At 54.7% G+C, this 17,592-nt stretch overlaps 9 protein-coding genes across 9 annotated transcripts; 5 read left to right on the forward strand and 4 right to left on the reverse strand.

The window, feature by feature from the left end:
• Nucleotides 1-3: 3 nt before the first annotated feature.
• On the forward strand, nt 4-1,771 carry V1518DRAFT_415052 (uncharacterized protein). Its single transcript, XM_066903718.1, has 4 exons — nt 4-246; nt 312-382; nt 444-605; nt 651-1,771. Exons 1-4 carry the CDS (start codon nt 114-116, stop codon nt 1,635-1,637), a joined length of 1,353 nt encoding a protein of 450 aa, XP_066760309.1. The 5' UTR covers nt 4-113; the 3' UTR covers nt 1,638-1,771.
• V1518DRAFT_415055 (uncharacterized protein) lies at nt 1,709-3,312 on the reverse strand. The gene is made up of 4 exons (XM_066903719.1): nt 3,123-3,312; nt 2,890-3,071; nt 2,719-2,824; nt 1,709-2,660 (listed from the first exon to the last, which is right to left on the reverse strand). Exons 1-4 carry the CDS (start codon nt 3,185-3,187, stop codon nt 1,745-1,747), a joined length of 1,269 nt encoding a protein of 422 aa, XP_066760310.1. The 5' UTR covers nt 3,188-3,312; the 3' UTR covers nt 1,709-1,744.
• V1518DRAFT_415057 (uncharacterized protein) lies at nt 3,280-4,037 on the forward strand. Its single transcript, XM_066903720.1, has one exon. The coding sequence runs from the start codon at nt 3,427-3,429 to the stop codon at nt 3,949-3,951; it is 525 nt and encodes a 174-aa protein (XP_066760311.1). The 5' UTR covers nt 3,280-3,426; the 3' UTR covers nt 3,952-4,037.
• Nucleotides 4,038-4,382: 345 nt separating this feature from the next.
• V1518DRAFT_372745 (P-loop containing nucleoside triphosphate hydrolase protein) lies at nt 4,383-6,862 on the reverse strand (the record flags this gene model as incomplete). Its single annotated transcript, XM_066901401.1, has 5 exons — nt 4,383-4,496; nt 4,555-4,709; nt 4,765-6,025; nt 6,079-6,414; nt 6,473-6,862. The coding sequence occupies 5 exons, from the start codon at nt 6,860-6,862 to the stop codon at nt 4,383-4,385; spliced, it is 2,256 nt and encodes a 751-aa protein (XP_066760312.1).
• A 754-nt stretch (nt 6,863-7,616) lies between these two features.
• On the forward strand, nt 7,617-9,169 carry V1518DRAFT_415061 (uncharacterized protein). Its single transcript, XM_066903721.1, has 2 exons — nt 7,617-8,402; nt 8,458-9,169. Exons 1-2 carry the CDS (start codon nt 7,779-7,781, stop codon nt 8,791-8,793), a joined length of 960 nt encoding a protein of 319 aa, XP_066760313.1. The 5' UTR covers nt 7,617-7,778; the 3' UTR covers nt 8,794-9,169.
• Nucleotides 9,003-11,679, reverse strand: V1518DRAFT_415062 (mediator complex, subunit Med16). The gene is made up of 3 exons (XM_066903722.1): nt 11,307-11,679; nt 9,905-11,258; nt 9,003-9,855 (listed from the first exon to the last, which is right to left on the reverse strand). Exons 1-3 carry the CDS (start codon nt 11,649-11,651, stop codon nt 9,101-9,103), a joined length of 2,454 nt encoding a protein of 817 aa, XP_066760314.1. The 5' UTR covers nt 11,652-11,679; the 3' UTR covers nt 9,003-9,100.
• A 126-nt stretch (nt 11,680-11,805) lies between these two features.
• V1518DRAFT_415064 (transcription factor CRF1-domain-containing protein) lies at nt 11,806-13,658 on the forward strand. The gene has a single exon (XM_066903723.1). It carries the CDS (start codon nt 11,982-11,984, stop codon nt 13,545-13,547), a length of 1,566 nt encoding a protein of 521 aa, XP_066760315.1. The 5' UTR covers nt 11,806-11,981; the 3' UTR covers nt 13,548-13,658.
• Nucleotides 13,659-13,857: 199 nt separating this feature from the next.
• V1518DRAFT_415066 (S-adenosylmethionine synthetase) lies at nt 13,858-15,664 on the forward strand. Its single transcript, XM_066903724.1, has 6 exons — nt 13,858-13,969; nt 14,092-14,107; nt 14,175-14,249; nt 14,310-14,337; nt 14,389-14,608; nt 14,661-15,664. Exons 1-6 carry the CDS (start codon nt 13,941-13,943, stop codon nt 15,439-15,441), a joined length of 1,149 nt encoding a protein of 382 aa, XP_066760316.1. The 5' UTR covers nt 13,858-13,940; the 3' UTR covers nt 15,442-15,664.
• V1518DRAFT_415069 (uncharacterized protein) lies at nt 15,565-17,115 on the reverse strand. Its single transcript, XM_066903725.1, has one exon. It carries the CDS (start codon nt 17,054-17,056, stop codon nt 15,614-15,616), a length of 1,443 nt encoding a protein of 480 aa, XP_066760317.1. The 5' UTR covers nt 17,057-17,115; the 3' UTR covers nt 15,565-15,613.
• Nucleotides 17,116-17,592: the final 477 nt, after the last annotated feature.

Consider the following 17,592-nt stretch of genomic DNA (forward strand, 5'->3'; position numbering starts at 1 on the left):
TATGGGGTTTGTGTGACCAACTCATTTTTTTGAGCAGCATCCACTTGCGCCTACTCTATTGGTGTTTATGTTGTTGCGCTTCTACATACAGCAGGAAAACTTGAACCGCAAGAATGCTCGATATTTATATGTTTCTCGAAGAGCGAGGGGGTAACCCCGAGGCGATCCGGCAATCGCAGCGCGCGCGCGGCGATTCGGTCGAGGTTGTCGACGAGATTATTAAGGAGTACAAGGAGTGGACTAAGAGTATGTTTATTCAATTATGATGGAGCATTTGAGAAGGACATGTGGGAACTGACTTGAATCATTAGTCCGTTTCGATCTTGACGAGTTGAACAAGCAGCAGAATAAGATCCAGAAGGAGATTGGACTGAAGTACAAGGTGCGTGTTAGGCATGGTTTGTGCGAATACAAGATTGTTCTGACCAATTGTGGATAAATAGGCTAAGGAAGACGCGTCGGAGCTGCTGAAGCAGAAAGAGGAGCTGGCCACGAAGAAGGCGGAGCTGATTGAGCTCGAGAAGACGACCGAGACCGGCATGCGGGCGAAAGTGAACAACGTCGGCAACCTTGTTCACGAGTCCGTTCCTGTCAGCATGGATGAGGTATGTGTTTTTGCTCTGCCTATACACCGTGTCTAACAGGTGCAGGCCAACAATGAGGTGATCCGGAAGTGGACGCCGGAGGGCGTGACGGTCGAGACGCGCGACTGCCTCTCGCACCACGAGGTGCTCACGCGCCTGGACGGCTACGACCCCGAGCGCGGGGCGAAAATCTCGGGTCACCGCGGCTTTTTTCTGCGCAACTACGGTGTGTTCCTGAACCAGGCGCTGATCAACTACGGTCTGAGCTTCCTCGTGTCCAAGGGCTACGACGCGCTGCAGGCGCCCGTAATGATGAACAAGGACGTGATGGCTAAAACCGCGCAGCTTTCCCAGTTTGACGAGGAGCTGTACAAGGTCATTGACGGCGAGGACCAGAAGTACCTGATCGCGACGTCCGAGCAGCCGATCTCGGCGTACCACTCAGACGAGTGGTTTGAACAGCCGTCAGAACAACTGCCGAAGCGATACGTCGGGTACAGCTCATGCTTCCGGCGTGAGGCGGGTTCGCACGGTAAGGATGCGTGGGGCATTTTCCGCGTCCACGCGTTTGAGAAGATCGAGCAGTTTGTCATCACCGAGCCGGAGAAGTCGTGGGAGGAGTTCGAGCGGATGATTGCTCACTCCGAGGAGTTTTACCAGTCGCTCAAGCTGCCCTACCGTGTCGTGGCGATTGTGTCCGGTGAACTCAACAACGCTGCCGCCAAGAAATACGATCTCGAGGCCTGGTTCCCGTTCCAGGGCGAGTACAAGGAGCTTGTTAGCTGCTCCAACTGCACCGACTACCAGTCCCGTAACCTCGAGATCCGATGCGGCATCAAGAAGCTCAACCAGCGGGAGAAGGTCTACGTGCATTGCCTGAACTCGACTCTTACCGCGACCGAGCGCACCCTGTGCTGCATCCTCGAGAACTACCAGACGGAAGATGGCTTCAAGGTGCCGGAGGTGCTCCGGAAATGGATTCCCGGCGAGCCCGAGTTTATTCCGTTCACAAAAGAGTTGCCAAAGAACACCACGTCGCAAAAGAGAAAGTAGACCCGCCCCACTGTTGGTTTTGTTGCGTTTGAATAGTCTACACAAGTATGCTGTTTACACTAGGAAATAAACTTGTATGCTACTTTATTGTACAATGTAACTATTATTTACTTCCGCTCTTGTCGGTACACGTCACACGCAACTGCAATCCATGTAAGACACTGCTCGATGGCATACACGTCCTTGTCCCGAAGTTCAACCAGAGCTAACACGGCTGCCTTGTCCTGCTGTCGCACCCCCTGCGAATTCGCCAAGCCCTGTGTGGCATACGAGTCATGTTTCCGACTCCGCAAGTATCGCGCAATGGCATCCATAAACTGGTCGCGCCGCCGCGGAGACACATACCGCGGGTCCGCGATGATGCGGCGCATGAACCCTGCCCATACCGCGTCGTGACCGGGAGAGACGGTAGTAGCGAATGTGACGGCGTCGACGAGCTTCGAGAGTACAAGTTTATTGTCTGTCGGTGCGCGGAAGAATGTGTCTGCGTAAAACAGCAGGAGCCATTGATAGAATGTCCACGCGGAGGTATCGCTTGCATGCGCGAAGCACCATTTTTCGATTTTACGTATAATCGCGGACTCCATGAATATAGGTGCGGTGTGGTTTGTGGGCTTTGAACCGTCCATCAAAGAGGGGTATAGGTGGAGTGAGGAGGTGTAGATGATGGAAAAGAACCAGCGCGCATAGTTCCACGAGTAGTAATTCATGGGGTGATATTCCGCAGCGAAGAGCACCGCCTGGAGCTCTGCATGACACAGACTTTCAAGCGCACGAGTGGCTGCTGTTGCCTCAGCGTCGGGGAATGACAATGAAGTAGATGGCGGCAGAACAGCGTTGAGAGCGATTGGCAATAGTAACTGCACAAGATGTTGCCGGTAGTGCCATAGAAATGGTGATTTCGAGTGCTTTTGTAGCCGCGAGGTGAGGAGTGTTGTGAGGATGTTGTATTCGCGCTCAATAAGTGCGTGCTGATGGGGCTTATTTTGAAAACGCGGGGCGGGGTGTTGCAGACGACGCTTGCTATGTGACGAACGAGCGTTAGTAGTGAAGAAGAGCAATGTAGGAGCAGATCACATACCGCGCGTTGACCGCGGTTAGATTCTCGCTGGCTACTAACAGCAAGACGAGCGATGTGCAGTCGATTTCGTCGTCATCCTCATCGGTTACCGTAATGCCTGTTGTTTCTTCTCCTATCAGCCTTGACCCAGCACATGTATTGCAGATTAATATTGCAGATCAGAACACGTACGACGAACGCGCTCATAAAACGCATTATGCGCGTACTCGAATGCTGTAAATAATATATTTTTTGGCACACCAACAACGTGTTCGCTCGTGACGACGAGAAGGGGTAGATATGCGCGGTCATACGTATCGTCCACACCATTGTCGCTCAGTGATGGTGGTGAAGCTAGAATCTCGACTGCTTTGCTGCATATCTTGTCAGTGTGTGCGACTTGCACAAACAGCAATACCCCATACATATTTAAATCTGTCAGCGCCCGATGTAGTAAGCGGCAGTACAGCTTGCCGTCCATCGCGGCCATAGTACCACTGCTGTTCGCACGGTCGCGATCGATGGTGGTGATCAACGGAGCAGCGTAGAACTCGCCGCCTGAGCCGCGGCGTCTAAGTTCTCACCGCTTTTCATCACGCCCATCTTGCATCACGACCATCTTACGCCCACCATAACAACGGGAACGTATAACACTATTGCAACACGGAATAATTACGCGCATATCACACAGCAGTTGAACACACACGACGTACACGCGCCCGTTTCAAGATGCAGCGCTACAACTCCTCCTCCGCGTCGTCGCCGTACTCAACCCCTCCCATATCCCAACAAATTCCCCTTGGCGCCGGCTACTACCAACCCCTGTCGAATCAATATCCGCCGTATTCCAATATGCCGACGAATTCAAACTACTCTCGCGCCGGCTCGACCTCGCATCACCACCCGCCACAACCACAACTCTCCCTCCCACCACCGCCCTCCCAGACCGCGGCCACGTATACAGCGCCGCCGCCGAGCACGTTCACGCTGCCAGATTACATCACGGAGAAGATTCCGCCGGAGACGGCGGATTTATTTCAGCGGGACGAACACGGCAAGTTGCTCTGGTTCAGCGTGCCGCCGGTCGACGCGATGCACGTCGTTTCACAGCAGAATATGCCGGCACGCGGACAGATGTTGGGACATTCGCTTGAGTTTCTCGCGAAACGCGCGGAAATTATCGAGAAGCGCAAGCGCAGGGCAGCGGAGCGCGACATGATTTTCGGCAAGAAGGCGTCGTTTTCTCCTAGTTAATGGACACGCCAAAAATCAACACAATTTGTACTTTTAGCTTGTATACTAATCAATCTTCATAATCATCACATCCAACAGTCCCCTCCTCTGTATTTACACGCACGACATATCGTCACAAGAGTTCACTTTGCGCGTGTCGATATGGTCTGTCCTAAATAACAAGAGCAAATTGTTAAATCACGCATTATAAGAACACTGACAATGCCATCTCTGCTGTCTTTGCACTCGTGAATTCTTTCGGATTCAGACGATACTAGAATCAAACCTATCGCAACATTGGCACGACGCGACGTCGAATGAGAGTAAAATCCGTTGATATACTGATTGATGCTGCATGCAAGTTCGTCCTAGAAGCCTTAACTAGACCAAGAATATGTCAAGTAGTTATGCAGTCAAAATCTGCTTGTCTTACGACGCTCACACAAGATCTCTTAGACAACCGTATATCGGCCTGTGGGACGCGTATCCATTTCGGCAGCCGCGACGGTGCCTTCAGTCAACAGTCTCTTCAGTTCGTGCATCGCGCTCGACACGTCCACCTCGGTCTATGTTCCCATGTTAGTCTGCTCGTTACAAGGCTCACAACACAAAACAATCACTCACCTGTCCCTCGACCAAAATATACAGTTTCGGCTCAGCATTAGGTGCAGGTACCTTTCCTGGAGGATAAAATGTTCCCTTAGTAGTAATCGAAGTTCCCGTAGACTCAAGAACCTTCGCGATATTCGTACGGTTTGTAACCGCCCATCTTGCTTTTTCTGCTAATGTGTCAGCACTCAATGTCACATAGAACACAAAAAATCATTTACGTACGAGGAAAGTCGTTGATGACCAGCGTAGCATGGAATTCGCCCGCATCAGGACCTTTGTTGTCCGGGGCCGCACCGGCCTTCGTACCGGTCGTCTTCAGCTTGCTGTCGATGTGCGTCGACGTCTTTTTCGCCCGCTCAATCGCACTTGATATCGCGGCCGCCGATACCCGCGCGTCATTGCCTTCTGCAAGCTCGGGTGAAGCTGATTTAACTTTCGGCTTCGTAGGTGCCTCTTCGGCCTCGTCGTCATCGTCATCGTTGGTTGTCGCCTGTGGCTCTTCATCCTCTCCATACGCTTTCCTCTCAAGCTTGCGTGCCACGTCGCGAGCCGCATCAAGCTTATCAAGACCCTTGCCACCGAAGCCGCTGCCGCTCTTGTACTGCTCCTTGCCGGCCTTGACTTTCTCCATGAACGACTCGGCCAGCTTTTGCACCGGCTCGGGAACTGGCTGTTTGCTAAACCGCAAAGCCTTTGCAATATCGACGGCCTCGTGATCTTGCTGCGGCGTGAGAAACGTCACCGCGGTGCCGGAGTTTCCAGCACGTCCCGTGCGCCCTACTCGGTGCACGTAGTCCTCCAAGTGATTAGGCGCATCGTAATTTATGACAAGCCGGAGCTGCTTCACATCCAGGCCACGTGCAGCGACCGACGTAGCTACCAGTATTGGCACAACACCATTCTTGAAATCCGCAATAGTAGAATCTCGATCCAGTTGATCCTTGCCGCCATGCAATGACATGCACGGATAACCCCGTGCCATCAACTGCTTCAGCAGCTGATCTGCTTGGTCTTGGCGCTCAACGAAAATAAGTGTCCTTGCGTCCTCGTCGCTATTATAAAGTTCGCCAAGGAGTTCCAAAACGCGCACGAACTTAGTGTCCTCTGGCCGCACTTCCACAATCTGTGTGATCTCTGACGCCACAACGCTGCGTGCCCCAACCACAATCTCAACAGGTTGCGTCAGAACTTTACGTGCCAACGCTTCCATCTGCCTGGGAAATGTAGCAGAAAACAGTACGGTTTGCCTATCAGGTCGGATATTTCCAAGAATCTTCATAACCTGTGGCTCAAACCCCATGTCAAACATACGGTCTGCCTCATCAAGTGTAACGTACGTCACTCGCTTGAGATTTGTGACGCGACCAGAATTAGCTGACAGCAGATCAATAATGCGGCCCGGTGTTCCAACAATAATCTCCGCGCCTCGCTTGAGCTCCGCAATCTGATCTTTGATAGGCGAGCCGCCATAAGCACAAACAGCCTAAAGTAACAATTAGAACAGGTCAACAAATACGCCGTAACGCAATAACTTACTCTTAGATTGAGCGCCTTCAAAAAGGGTTTGCATTCCTTGTGAATCTGCACAGCAAGTTCTCGAGTCGGCGTCATGACGAGAGCAACCGGGCCCTCGCCATTCTCCAGATGTCGCTGATCCTTGATATGCCTGAACATGGGCAACAAAAACGCGATTGTCTTGCCGCTGCCAGTCTTGGCCACACCAATGACGTCACGACCCGCCATAATGGCCGGAATAGCTTGAGCCTGAATTGCAGTGGGTTTTTCATATTCAAGCATGCGGATAACATCCATCGTCTGGGCTGGTATACCAAACAAGCTCCACTTTTGTACCGGCTTGGGGCAATTGAGGCCCTGAGACAGTCAGCACACGGCTCTAGAATAATTCCAGTCAATACTCAGGTCAACATACCCTAATTTTAATGCCGTCCAGTTCCGTCCTGAGATCATCCACTTCTTGTTCAGACAATCCTGCCAGCTCTTCAGGCTCGACATAGAATTTCTTGCGAAAAGGCTCGTAATTCATCTTTGCGTGGTTGACAGTGGGGATATCTTTCTTCTTCTTTGACCGTTGTGCAAGAGCAAGAACGTCGTCGGGCTCCAGGTCTTCAGCTTCAACTCGGGGATCATCCTCCTCGTCGAAGACTTCGCCGCGGCCAGTGCCGCTTGGCTGAACGGTGGTCTCGGCGATTTCAGTAAGCGTGGACATGAACATGTCTAAAGGGTCGATTTCGTCGTCGTAGTTTCCGCCTTTCGTGGATTTGGCAGCTTGCTCACCGCCATCGTCGTCCTCCTCAGACATTCCCATGATATCGTCGTCGTCTACGGCAAATTTGATCTGTGGTGACCGAGACGCTGGTTCTGGAGCTTGGTCCTCAATCTTACTAGCGGCCCCGTTAGGGCTATATATCTTTTCAGTCCGGTAGCTATTGGAGTCGATCGTCTTTAGTGGCTTATGAGATTCGATATCGTCGTCGCGAGAGTCTTTAAGGCTATTAGACTGGCGGTCGCGGTCACGCTCAAGAGAGACGTCCAGTCGACTACGGTCGCTATCACGATCCCGGTTGTTGTCTCTATCATAGTCCCGGTCTCTATCTCTGTCATAGTCTCCGTCACCATCCCGATCGCGATATCTGTCCCGGTCGCGGTCACGATCCCTGTCACGGTCACGGTCTCGCCGACTAGACCGGTCATCGTCGCGAGAACGTCGGTCGTTATCTCTGTCCCTCTCGCGGTCGCGGCCTCGGTCTCTGCGGTCTCGGTCGCGGTCGCGGTTGCTCTCGCGGTCTCTGTCTCTGTCTCTGCCGTGGCCGCGGTCACGGTCGCTGCGATGATGTCGCTCCCGGTCCCGGTCGTAGTCGGCGTCAGTGCTGCTTCTGTGGCGTTTCTGCCGTGATGAGGGCGTGTAGAGGTCTGCCATGAGTGGTTGGGGCGAGGCCTAGTGAGTCGTGACACCGACGAAAGAAGCACTACGGATCTGATGCGCCACGAGACCCGTCCTGTCACGTGAACCTGCTCTACGCTGCAATGCGCGATCCGGGTGGCGTTTGAGGAATATCTACGATACGGACAGACGGTTATCCCCCAAACGCGCTGTGCTGGCCAGGGGCTGGATCCGGCGCGGGGCACTTGTTTACTCCGCCTCGCTGTGCCGCTTCCAGTCTCCCTCTCTTCACCGGTCTCCACCGCTTGATCCCATTCCCTCTCCTACATCCCCAATGTTCGTTGCCGGCGTCTCGCGTGCTGTTGCAGCAGCCGTCGCCACTGCTGGCGCCACGGCTCCCGCATCTGCATGCTCCTCCGCTGTGCTCGTCACGTCGCTGCGTGGTGCGATTGTCCGCGGCTTCGCGTCCGCTGCGCGTCCTCATCTCACGCGTCGCGCATCGCGCGCACTTCCGCGTACCACTGCACTCTGCGCTCAGGGCGCACCCCACATGATCCAGAAGATTGGCATGCGATTGGCAACCACAGACGCGGAGGCCAAGCCGCGCAAGAAGCGAACAACAAAGGCCGCAGCTGCCGAACTGACGAAGAAGACTACCGTGACCACCGCCGCTGCGAAGAAGAAACCGGCTGCAAAGAAGGCCGCGCCTAAGAAGAAGCCAAAAGCGAAGAAGGCCAAGAAGGTCGTGGCCAAAAAGCCCAAAAAGGCGAAGGCGCCGCCGAAGCCTCCGAGGGTTTTGAAAGGACGCCCGGCTGCCGTTCCTATTTCCCCGAGAAACAAGTGGGTGTTATTTATGATGGATTTTACGAGCGATAAGAAAGGCTCCAAAACTTCTTTGTCCGATTATGCTTCCGCGGCTAAGGACACTTACAGGGCGCTCACTCCTGCAGAGACGGCAGTATGTGTGATATGCTAGCGTTGTATTTGGGCGCGTACTTACTGATCTCGTGCAGGCATTGGACATCCGCGTTGAGGCCGACAGAGTTCGCTACGATAACGAGGTTCAGGCTTACATTACTGAGCACGGCTTGGCCGCTCTGAGAAAGGAAAACCTCCGCCGGCGGAAGGTGAGCAAGGCGAGAGTCCAGTTGATGCTGGACCCGAACAGACCGCGTCGTCCCCCGAACACGTTTGGCCAGTTTATGCTAGTGGAGGCCAAGAAGGATATATACCATAACCTGCCCATCGGCGAACGCGGTAGAAAGATGGCTGAGGTCTACAAGGCTCTCTCGGATGAGGCAAAAGACGTGAGTTTCTATTTTAGTTTGGGTGATGTGCATCTAGACTAACAGGTCCATAGGAACTTCGACAGCTCTACCTGTCGCAGTTGGAAGTATACAAGAAGGAAATGGTGGAATACGAGGCGAAGTTCAAGACGTCCACAGACTAGAGTACCTGTATTATTAATTGACGGAAGAGAGCGGCAGACGTCACAAATATTAAGTTGTATCAATACTTGGTAACGTATATCGCATATAGGGTAGTTGTACAACTTCCACACCACTCTGTCGTTGTTTTGTATCTACTTTTTGTTAGACATTTTTCATTTTGTCTGCTGTATGTTGAAGTAGCTGCACTTTATATATCCAAATCTTATTATATGTGTAGAGCATTGTCGGATTTTACCCAGGCGCTGCCACAAATGCAATTGCGTTGAAAAACGAGCGTCCAGTGAGGCGTGGCTTTGACGCCTTTGAAATCCTCGAGCGTGGACATGCTGCCGCACCGTACGCACCTGCGTCGATGAACGCCCTGCGGGCTTAGGATCTGCTTTCGCAGGTTGTCGATCTCGAGACCTATCTCCGTCTTAAAGCTGCTACCACGCCGACCGAGGCCGAGCCAGTCGGTGGGATAGAAGTACAGCGCCTGCAAGTCGAGCTCCGGCTTGATGCGCTGCATGAACACTGCGCAGACACGCATTGTCGCAGATGCGAGCTCTGGCGGCACGGTGCCTTTGAACAGTAGCGTTTGGTCAACCTCGAGCGAGTTCACCGGCATGCTCTTCGTGTAGGTGTCGATATCGCTCACGAGCTTTTCGAACGAGGTGATCGCAAGAGGGCCGGAGCGCATGATGTCGCCAAGCTGTCGAAACGCGACACGCGAAAGCGCAAACTCGTCCGGTTCGCGGCTCGAGCTGCGCGAAACGATCTGCTCGAGACCGCGCAGGCCACGCAGCGCGTAGCGCAGAATGAGGCGCGGCACGCCGCATAGCAAAATCGAGAGCGCGACTGAGCTGTTGCCGCGCTTGACGTACTGCTCGGGGTTGCAAGCGATCTCAAAGATGTCTTGCAGCATGAATGCGAGAAAGTCAACGCACCATTTGACGAGTCCAAGCAGCGTCACGAGGGTTTCTAGAAGAATTAGTAACATACGCATAGTACTAATTAAAGGACAACTCACCTGGACGAACGTCGGTGTCCTGGAGTTGCCCGCTTGCCTGGCGCCCGCCGCTGTTGGATTTTAGCGTGAATGTGATTGCAAAAGCAAAGAGGCGGACATTCAGCGTCGCCCAGACGACCTTTCCTGGAACGGTGCGCTGCCAGTCGGTATTTGACAAAAGTGCCGCCTGAAAACTTAGTAGCTTCTGTAGATGTGGCGAGAGCACGAATCTCTCTGCCTGTGCGTCGCGCGCTTCAAGGGAAAGGCTCAGCGCCTTCTGACATTGTGCTAGCAACGTGATTGCGAATTCAGGCCCGCGAAGACGCAGCTGATCGCAGGCAACAAGCATGATGTCTTCGCAGCCCGCTGAGATCATGCATGCAACAGCATGACGCTCAGCGATGGATACAGCGACAAGGTGCGCGGCCTCGGCGACGTCTTCCGCTGCGACCATGGCAGAGATGTGCTGTAGTTTGAGGTCACCTTTTGAGGTTAGGTAGCAATGCGCAAAGGAGTTTGGTGAGAGGCACATTTCGAGAGCTGGCTCTGATGGCGGTAGGAAGCCAAGACCGGCGTCGACGACACCGGTCACAAGATGAGACACGTAGGCTGGTATGCGTGGCAAGAAGGAGTCGGGATGACGGAACTCGATCGAGCCATCGGCAAATGCGAGTGCAATGGCAGATTCGTCAGCAAGAGCGAAAATGCCTGTGAGTCGCTTTGTGGACAGGTCGTAGTAATCTTTGAACTGGACGATGTCAGCAGAACTGTCTGGCAGTGCTTGCGTTCGTCGCAGACTGAGGGTATCAAAGTTGGAGTGGAGCGACATGGGCAGCGTGAGGACTTCAATCTTGTGCACCGTAGTGGCCGTCTCGGATGCATATACGGTGAGGATCTTGAGTCGAGACTCGGGGTGGTGCTTCGGCGAGACTATTTCGATGTGGGTGAGGTCGCGCGTGTTGCTATTAGGACAGTAGATCTGGTTGCAGTATATGCGGCGCGCGGAGATGACGGGAGCTGCAGGAGACGATGTGGGAGAGGTACTAGCAGGCCAGTCCACAGAAATTCGGAAGAGCTTGAATGTGTGTGTTGCGGCGGCGTAAGTCGCGAGGACGAAGGTGTTGTCGCGATCTGTCCCGAACGCAGCGACAGTGTACGACTCAGCGAACGCGAGATCTGGCTCGAGGTCGACGATAGTCGAGAGCTCGTAACGGGTATCAACTTGGTACCAAAATTTCAGGCGCGCGTTCGCAGTGACTGCAATGCAGGCGTGCTTGTTGGGCGTGGCGTGGCGAGGGCCGTACGGGCGGATCTGTGTAATATTATAGTGGAAGGAGCCGTCGTCCTGGCGCGTAGCAGTGCAGGTAGGCACGACCTGAGTGTGTTAATAACACGATGACAAAGGCAATCAAGAAATACTCACGGATTTTGCGCCGGTGCACCAGCGGAAGCCGACGATGGCGCCGTCAGGCGAGGACGGCGATGGTGTCGGTGGCATGGAGCAGGCAAGCAGATTCAACACTGCGCCATGCGTCCAGATGGACAGCCTCCCTGAGTCATCGATACATGCAAGATCGGAGCCGGCTGTCGACCATGCGAGGTGGACAATGTTTGCGGTGCCGTGCGCCATCCCTATGGCCGGGACGGGCTCGGGGTCAGCGAGTGCCCAGCTGTTGCCGTCACGGCAGTGGATGTATGACAGAGATACCCCGGTGTCAGAGCTCGCGCTCGCAACCAGGCCCAGGGCGGACCAGGCGAGGCGGGCCATGTGCGAGGGTGGCGGGAGTCGAGGCGCCATGGAGGGATGGTAGTACGGGGAAGCTGGCGGTGGAGTTCGTCGGGAGAGTTAACGAGCCGCGTCTTACGCGGCGCGTCCCGAAGATTTTTCAGGCGACGAAGTTCATCACGTCCTTAACCGCCGTCGATATCTCCCCAGCTTCTCCCCAGCGCCTCGCTCCCACACCGTTCTGCCGCTGTGCGCACTCGATGATCACCAGGATACACTATTCTCACGCCCATTGCATGTCTCTTGTGCCCGCCGCCCGCGCTGGCCTCGCAGCATTCTAAATCAGTCCACCCCCCTAACTTCACCAGCAACATGGCGCCATCCTACGCCAAAGCCGCTGCAAGCACCGCCGCGACTACCGCAAACAAGCTCAAACACGCCCGCCGCCGCCAGGCGCAACAGCACACCGTCATTTACAACAATCCCTACTCCTCCGACTCCAGTGACGCCCAGGTCGAAACGCCTTCTAAGGTCCAGGCCGGCTCCGGCGGGCTCGGACATAACTTCCAGCGTAACCAGCAGCGCGCACCTAAACGCAGACGCAACTCGAATTCGTTTCCATTTATACATGGCGACACAGGCGCTGACACTACTGTCTTTGCATTCTATCCCGATCGTGCCGCTGCCGTCGCGGGCGATGCCGCGTTGGAGATCTTTGACTTCAACGGAAACAGTGACGAAGACGAGGAGGAGGAAGAAGAAGACGACGAAGACGACGACGAAGAAGATGACGAGGACTGTGAACATGAAGAAGACGATGATGAGGCTGAAGAAAATGATGAGGAGCAGGATGACGAGGACCTCGATCACCAGCTTGCGGCAGCTCATGATGGCGATGATGACGACGCCCAGATCGAGCTTGAGGAGGAAGCCGCCATAGTTGAGGAGCTCTCGTTTCACGACGACTTTGACCCATCTGCGACTGTTGATATCTCGAATTTCTCCAGCTCGAGTGAAGACGACGACGAGGATTTGGCCACCGATGCATTTGACGACACCTTATTTATGGAAAAAGACGACCCTACGCTGCGATATCTCGTGTCAACGGCGCAAACTGACTTTCGTGACTCGGACGACGACTCGTTCGTGCTCGACTACCTTTTCTCGTCGGGCGGGTCTAGCGACGAAGAGGAGGACGACACCAAGGAGGACGTAGCTGATCACAGCGGACGGTCGCCGCGCCGCGAGCGCAAGCGTTTGCGCAACAAGCGCCATCGCCAGCACGGCATCTTCAGCGACGATCTCGACGAGTCTGAACTCGACGCGGAGGCCAATGGCGACGGCGGCTTCGATCTCAAGACCGAGGACATGTCGTCAGGAATCGACGCGCGCATCCGGCGCAATGGTGCGTACTATGAGCCGGATGACGGCGAGTCCACAGACGAGGACGTCAACATCCCGCCGCCGAGCTTGCGTCGGGCAGGTCACCGCGCGACTGAGATTCTCGAGAGCTCCGCAGCTGCGAGCCGGCCACCACGCCTAGGGTCGTGGGTGCTTCCGGTTGGGCGCCACATCGGCGTGATCAACGGGCTGCAGACGCGGACGCTGAGTCCGCCGCCATTTCCGCGTGGCAATAGTATGTCGGAGGAGTGCACGCTGCCCGCGGCTGCGGTTGCCGCCGCAGCGGCCGCGGCCGCGATGGTGGGGCTGGGTGACGGCTACGAGTGCAACGACGTGGTGCTGGAGGAATTCATCTACATGAGCGAGCTCGACAACGAGGGTGAGGAAGATGACGAGGACGACGATGACGACGATGACAGGGAACGCGCGGTGCTGGACGGGCCTGCGACGACCCCGGTGTGGGCTGGCCGGTTTCACAGTAAGTTTCCGCTTTCGGCGTTCCGGGCAAGGTCTAGCATGCAGTATCGCAGTATATAGTATAGTTGTTTGCTATGAGTGTTTTGTTTACTTGTTACGAGTCGGGATGGGCAGCAGCTTAGCGATAGTTGTAGCGGAGATTGCGAACAAGGCTGTTATCATGACGCGAGCGAACACGAGCCGAACACGAGCGAACGCGACGCGCTCGGACGCGACGCGGGATTGCGCCATGCAGCGGCAGTAGAAAGTATGAGAAGTACGGTGTCAAGTATGGCGGTGCTGCATATTTGTGCCATAAACCACATACCGTTGCTGCGTCTATGCCTACCAGGGGCTGTTCAGCACGTGGAAAGCAAAAAAAAAGACTACACGTCCCCGAGTTTTTCTCTTCTTCTCTTCCTTGTCCTTCCTCTTCACCCGTCACCCTCTTCATCACCTCCTCCCTCCACTGCAATGTCCGAGAGCTTCTTTTTCACCTCCGAGTACGTGGTTTTCCATTGTTGGCACTGCCGTCTGATCGACGCGTCGCGTCTGCACGCGTTGGCCCTGGCGGTTCGGACGCTGTCCCCACTCTACTGGCAATTCTGACTGACTGACTTCACAGGTCCGTCGGCGAGGGCGTACGTGCTCTCATAACATCTGTCTGCATCTATTCCGCCAATTGAGTGCTAATTACATCGTCTCCAGCACCCTGACAAGATCTGTGACCAAGTCTCGGATGCCATCCTCGACGCCTGCCTCAAAGAGGACCCTTTCTCCAAGGTGTGTCGTTTATCCACTTCGTGTGTTCTATCCCTCTCTGACCACCCATCTTTGGTTTAGGTCGCCTGCGAGACTGCTGCCAAGACTGGTGCGTGATAATTGCACTCGTTGTACTAGGCTCGTCGCTCACATTTCCCAGGTATGATCATGGTCTTCGGTGAAATCACCACCACCGCCCACCTCGACTACCAGAAGATTGTTCGCGACACCATCAAGCAGATCGGCTACGATGACTCTGAGAAGGGGTTTGATTACAAGACCTGCAATGTACTCGTCGCCATTGAGCAGCAGTCCCCAGATATCGCCCAGGGTGTCCACGTCGAGCGTAAGCTCGAGGATCTCGGTGCCGGTGACCAGGGGTGAGCATTTTCTCATGTCTTTGTGTTTGCTCATTATTGCTAACATTTCTAGTATCATGTTTGGCTATGCCACTGACGAGACCGAGGAGCTTCTCCCCCTGACTGTCATCCTCTCCCACAAGCTTAATGCTGCTCTCGCTGCTGCCCGCCGCGACGGTACTCTCCCCTGGTTGCGCCCCGACACTAAGACTCAGGTCACCGTCGAATATAAGTACGACAACGGTCGCACAGTCCCCATCCGTGTTGACACTGTCGTCATCTCCACCCAACATGCCGACACCATCTCCACCGAGGATCTCCGCAAGGAGATCATCGAGAAGATCGTCAAGAAGACCATCCCCGCCAAGTACCTTGACGACAAGACCATCTACCACATCCAGCCCTCTGGTCGTTTCGTCATCGGTGGTCCCCAGGGTGACGCCGGTCTTACGGGTCGTAAGATCATCGTCGACACCTACGGTGGCTGGGGTGCTCACGGCGGCGGTGCTTTCTCCGGCAAGGACTACTCCAAGGTCGACCGCTCTGCCGCTTACGCCGCCCGTTGGGTTGCCAAGTCCCTCGTCGCCGCTGGCCTCGCCCACCGCGCGCTTGTTCAGTTCTCCTACGCCATCGGTGTGGCTGAGCCGCTCTCCATCTTCGTCGACACCTACGGCACTAGCAAGTACACCTCCAACGAGCTGGTCGACATCATCCGCAAGAATTTCAACCTCCGCCCCGGTTTCATTGTCAAGGAGCTTGACCTTGCCAGACCAATCTACCTCAAGACCGCTTCCTACGGCCATTTCACCGACCAGACCAACCCCTGGGAGATCCCCAAGAAGCTTACTTTCTAAGCTCCTGGCTGCCGTCCGTTGTATGATGTACGCTATTGTGTAACACCTTCTTTGTAGATGACATAGCAAAAGTAGCCCTTGCCTTGTTTATGCTGTTCTCTCACTTCTCGCTATTTTATAGAAACCTGATTATTCAGTTGTATTAGTTACATGTTAAAATAATATGAGTTGGTCAGTTGTGTGGCCCGTCAGACGGTGAGGTTGGCGATGATAACAACGTCTGTGTTTCTGGCGGTTTTGGAAGCGACGCGATGTCGCTGAGGCCACTGCGAGCGCAGTCCTGACGTGCCCGAAACCGTGCGAACAGGGAGGACGACAATGACGACAATGACAAGGACGGTGGCGGCACACTCATATCCTGCACACTCATATCTTCCTCGTCATTGTTGCGTAGTGGTGGTAGACTCGGCGCCAACATGCTGTTAGATTTTGTTGATGGGGTCGGCGAGGCCATCGACATGATATCCTGCAGCCCCACGTGCTCGTCCCAGATGACGGATATCTCTGACCACTGTGAACTCGGCACGCATAGTAGTTTTGTCGGGGGTGTTTGCGCGCGGAGCATCACCGGACTTGGTCGCGCAGACGAGGACGAACTTACGTCGTCATCGTCAGAGCAGCTATCCTCCACAACGTAGTCCTTAGCAAGGCCCCGGGCGTCAGGCGGCTCGTCATGGCTGAGCGAACTCGTGAGAAAGGACATTAGAGCGGGCCGTTCTATTCCAGGTGACGATTTGACTTGCACGACGCCGGTGGCAGGCGCCCAACCAGCATCGGCACATGTGTGCTGTGTGCTGCTCTGCGATGCAGTATGGTATGATGAAGGTACCTCCACGACCGACTCGGCTGCGGCAGAGTCTGAATGCTGCCCGCACGAAGAGAGGGCATTGTCGTCGTCCCCTTGCGCTGACGACGGCACCGCTGCTATATCTAAGCCGTTCGTGTGACAAGCAGTCGGACTAGATTCGTCGTGCGGCTTGTTGACGACGAGAATGGGCGCTCCGCTTGCTGAGCTGGGCGGTGTGTACACAGGTCGTCGACGCGGCCATATACCACGCACATAGATGTCGCTGTCCTTGTCCTCCGGCGAGGATGTTGACAGAAGCTGTCGTTCCGGTGTCGTCATCAGTGCGAAGCGCCATGGTAACCTACTTCCCAGCTCCGTACTTGGGATTATTTCCTCGGAACACGGCGATGACGATGACGGTGACGACAATGGTGAAAGAAAAATAGAATGATCGATGGTGTACTCCTCGACGTCGGAGCTGGACACAGTGCGTGCGCGTTTGGTCGGCCGTGCTGGCGTCGCTTCTTCTGCGACGGATGGCGACGCAATGATTGTCGTCGTATTTTTTTCGAGTACCACTCCTCGTGCGCCCGCCTTCTCTACTTCAGTAGCGCCGTCACCTTGCACGGTCGGATTGCCTTTCATCGAATGCATAATCTTCGGCGTCATTGGCCGCAGCAGCGTCCTCTGCGTCATACGAGCTTCCTGATTCTCGTCGCGCTCGTAATGTGAGGAACTGACGACAAAGCCGCGATTGACTGTAAGTGCGTCGCCAAAGTCAGCAAGATGAGTTTGCCCGTACTGCCGTGGTTTGGGCCGACGCGGCATGCGTAGTCGTGGCAAGTGTGTATATGTACTTGGCCATATAAGACGTGTTACGCGTCGCGTCGCGTCTTGGGAGTATCCAAGCCCCGCGGCGTTTCTCGCGGAATGCTTCCACCGGCAGCCAATACAGATCCAGTTCGGCTGGCTACTGACTATCTGATACCGAGATCCTCTCTTGCAGTATAGAGTATGCTGTTTCTACTGTTGGTTTGCAGTGAAATTTCTCATACGACATCATGGAACGTGACCGCGACGCGTCGCACCTTAGCGGAAGTGGCATCTACAACGGTGCAACTGAGTCGCATTTGATCCGATTCAAGACTGTCACTCGAAATCTGGTCAACAAACTGTAAGACGGCATCGAGCCGACCAATCCGAGCAAGATTGAACACACACGGCGTTGCGCTCATTCGACGGCATCTACATTTACCTTCTTTGGGAATTCAGGGGTAAATCACGTGATAGCGAAATTTCCTCGAGCAATTCGCAAAACTCACGTACACTCGCGGCAACAGCCGCAGCAGGTATTCTCCCCTGTC

The sequence above is a fragment of the Limtongia smithiae genome, assembly GCF_038497785.1.
Source record: "Limtongia smithiae strain NRRL Y-17922 unplaced genomic scaffold V1518scaffold_4, whole genome shotgun sequence".
NCBI classification, from domain to species: Eukaryota; Fungi; Ascomycota; class Lipomycetes; order Lipomycetales; family Lipomycetaceae; genus Limtongia; species Limtongia smithiae.

What these genes read in the sequence shown, in the direction of transcription:
- V1518DRAFT_415052 (XM_066903718.1), top strand. Translation starts at nt 114, where the DNA reads ATGCTCGATATTTATATGTTTCTCGAAGAGCGAGGGGGTAACCCCGAG. An exon ending in GTACAAGGAGTGGACTAAGA is followed by an intron (nt 247 to 311) that starts GTATGTTTATTC and finishes TTGAATCATTAG; the next exon opens with TCCGTTTCGATCTTGACGAG. An exon ending in AGATTGGACTGAAGTACAAG is followed by an intron (nt 383 to 443) that starts GTGCGTGTTAGG and finishes GTGGATAAATAG; the next exon opens with GCTAAGGAAGACGCGTCGGA.
- V1518DRAFT_415055 (XM_066903719.1), bottom strand. Translation starts at nt 3,187, where the DNA reads ATGGCCGCGATGGACGGCAAGCTGTACTGCCGCTTACTACATCGGGCG. An exon ending in GCGCTGACAGATTTAAATAT is followed by an intron (nt 3,072 to 3,122) that starts GTATGGGGTATT and finishes CAAGATATGCAG; the next exon opens with CAAAGCAGTCGAGATTCTAG. An exon ending in GTTTTATGAGCGCGTTCGTC is followed by an intron (nt 2,825 to 2,889) that starts GTACGTGTTCTG and finishes TGATAGGAGAAG; the next exon opens with AAACAACAGGCATTACGGTA.
- V1518DRAFT_415057 (XM_066903720.1), top strand. Translation starts at nt 3,427, where the DNA reads ATGCAGCGCTACAACTCCTCCTCCGCGTCGTCGCCGTACTCAACCCCT.
- V1518DRAFT_415061 (XM_066903721.1), top strand. Translation starts at nt 7,779, where the DNA reads ATGTTCGTTGCCGGCGTCTCGCGTGCTGTTGCAGCAGCCGTCGCCACT. An exon ending in TCACTCCTGCAGAGACGGCA is followed by an intron (nt 8,403 to 8,457) that starts GTATGTGTGATA and finishes GATCTCGTGCAG; the next exon opens with GCATTGGACATCCGCGTTGA.
- V1518DRAFT_415062 (XM_066903722.1), bottom strand. Translation starts at nt 11,651, where the DNA reads ATGGCCCGCCTCGCCTGGTCCGCCCTGGGCCTGGTTGCGAGCGCGAGC. An exon ending in GGTGCACCGGCGCAAAATCC is followed by an intron (nt 11,259 to 11,306) that starts GTGAGTATTTCT and finishes TAACACACTCAG; the next exon opens with GTCGTGCCTACCTGCACTGC. An exon ending in GGACACCGACGTTCGTCCAG is followed by an intron (nt 9,856 to 9,904) that starts GTGAGTTGTCCT and finishes TAATTCTTCTAG; the next exon opens with AAACCCTCGTGACGCTGCTT.
- V1518DRAFT_415064 (XM_066903723.1), top strand. Translation starts at nt 11,982, where the DNA reads ATGGCGCCATCCTACGCCAAAGCCGCTGCAAGCACCGCCGCGACTACC.
- V1518DRAFT_415066 (XM_066903724.1), top strand. Translation starts at nt 13,941, where the DNA reads ATGTCCGAGAGCTTCTTTTTCACCTCCGA. An exon ending in CGAGACTGCTGCCAAGACTG is followed by an intron (nt 14,338 to 14,388) that starts GTGCGTGATAAT and finishes CACATTTCCCAG; the next exon opens with GTATGATCATGGTCTTCGGT. An exon ending in CTCGGTGCCGGTGACCAGGG is followed by an intron (nt 14,609 to 14,660) that starts GTGAGCATTTTC and finishes TAACATTTCTAG; the next exon opens with TATCATGTTTGGCTATGCCA.
- V1518DRAFT_415069 (XM_066903725.1), bottom strand. Translation starts at nt 17,056, where the DNA reads ATGCCGCGTCGGCCCAAACCACGGCAGTACGGGCAAACTCATCTTGCT.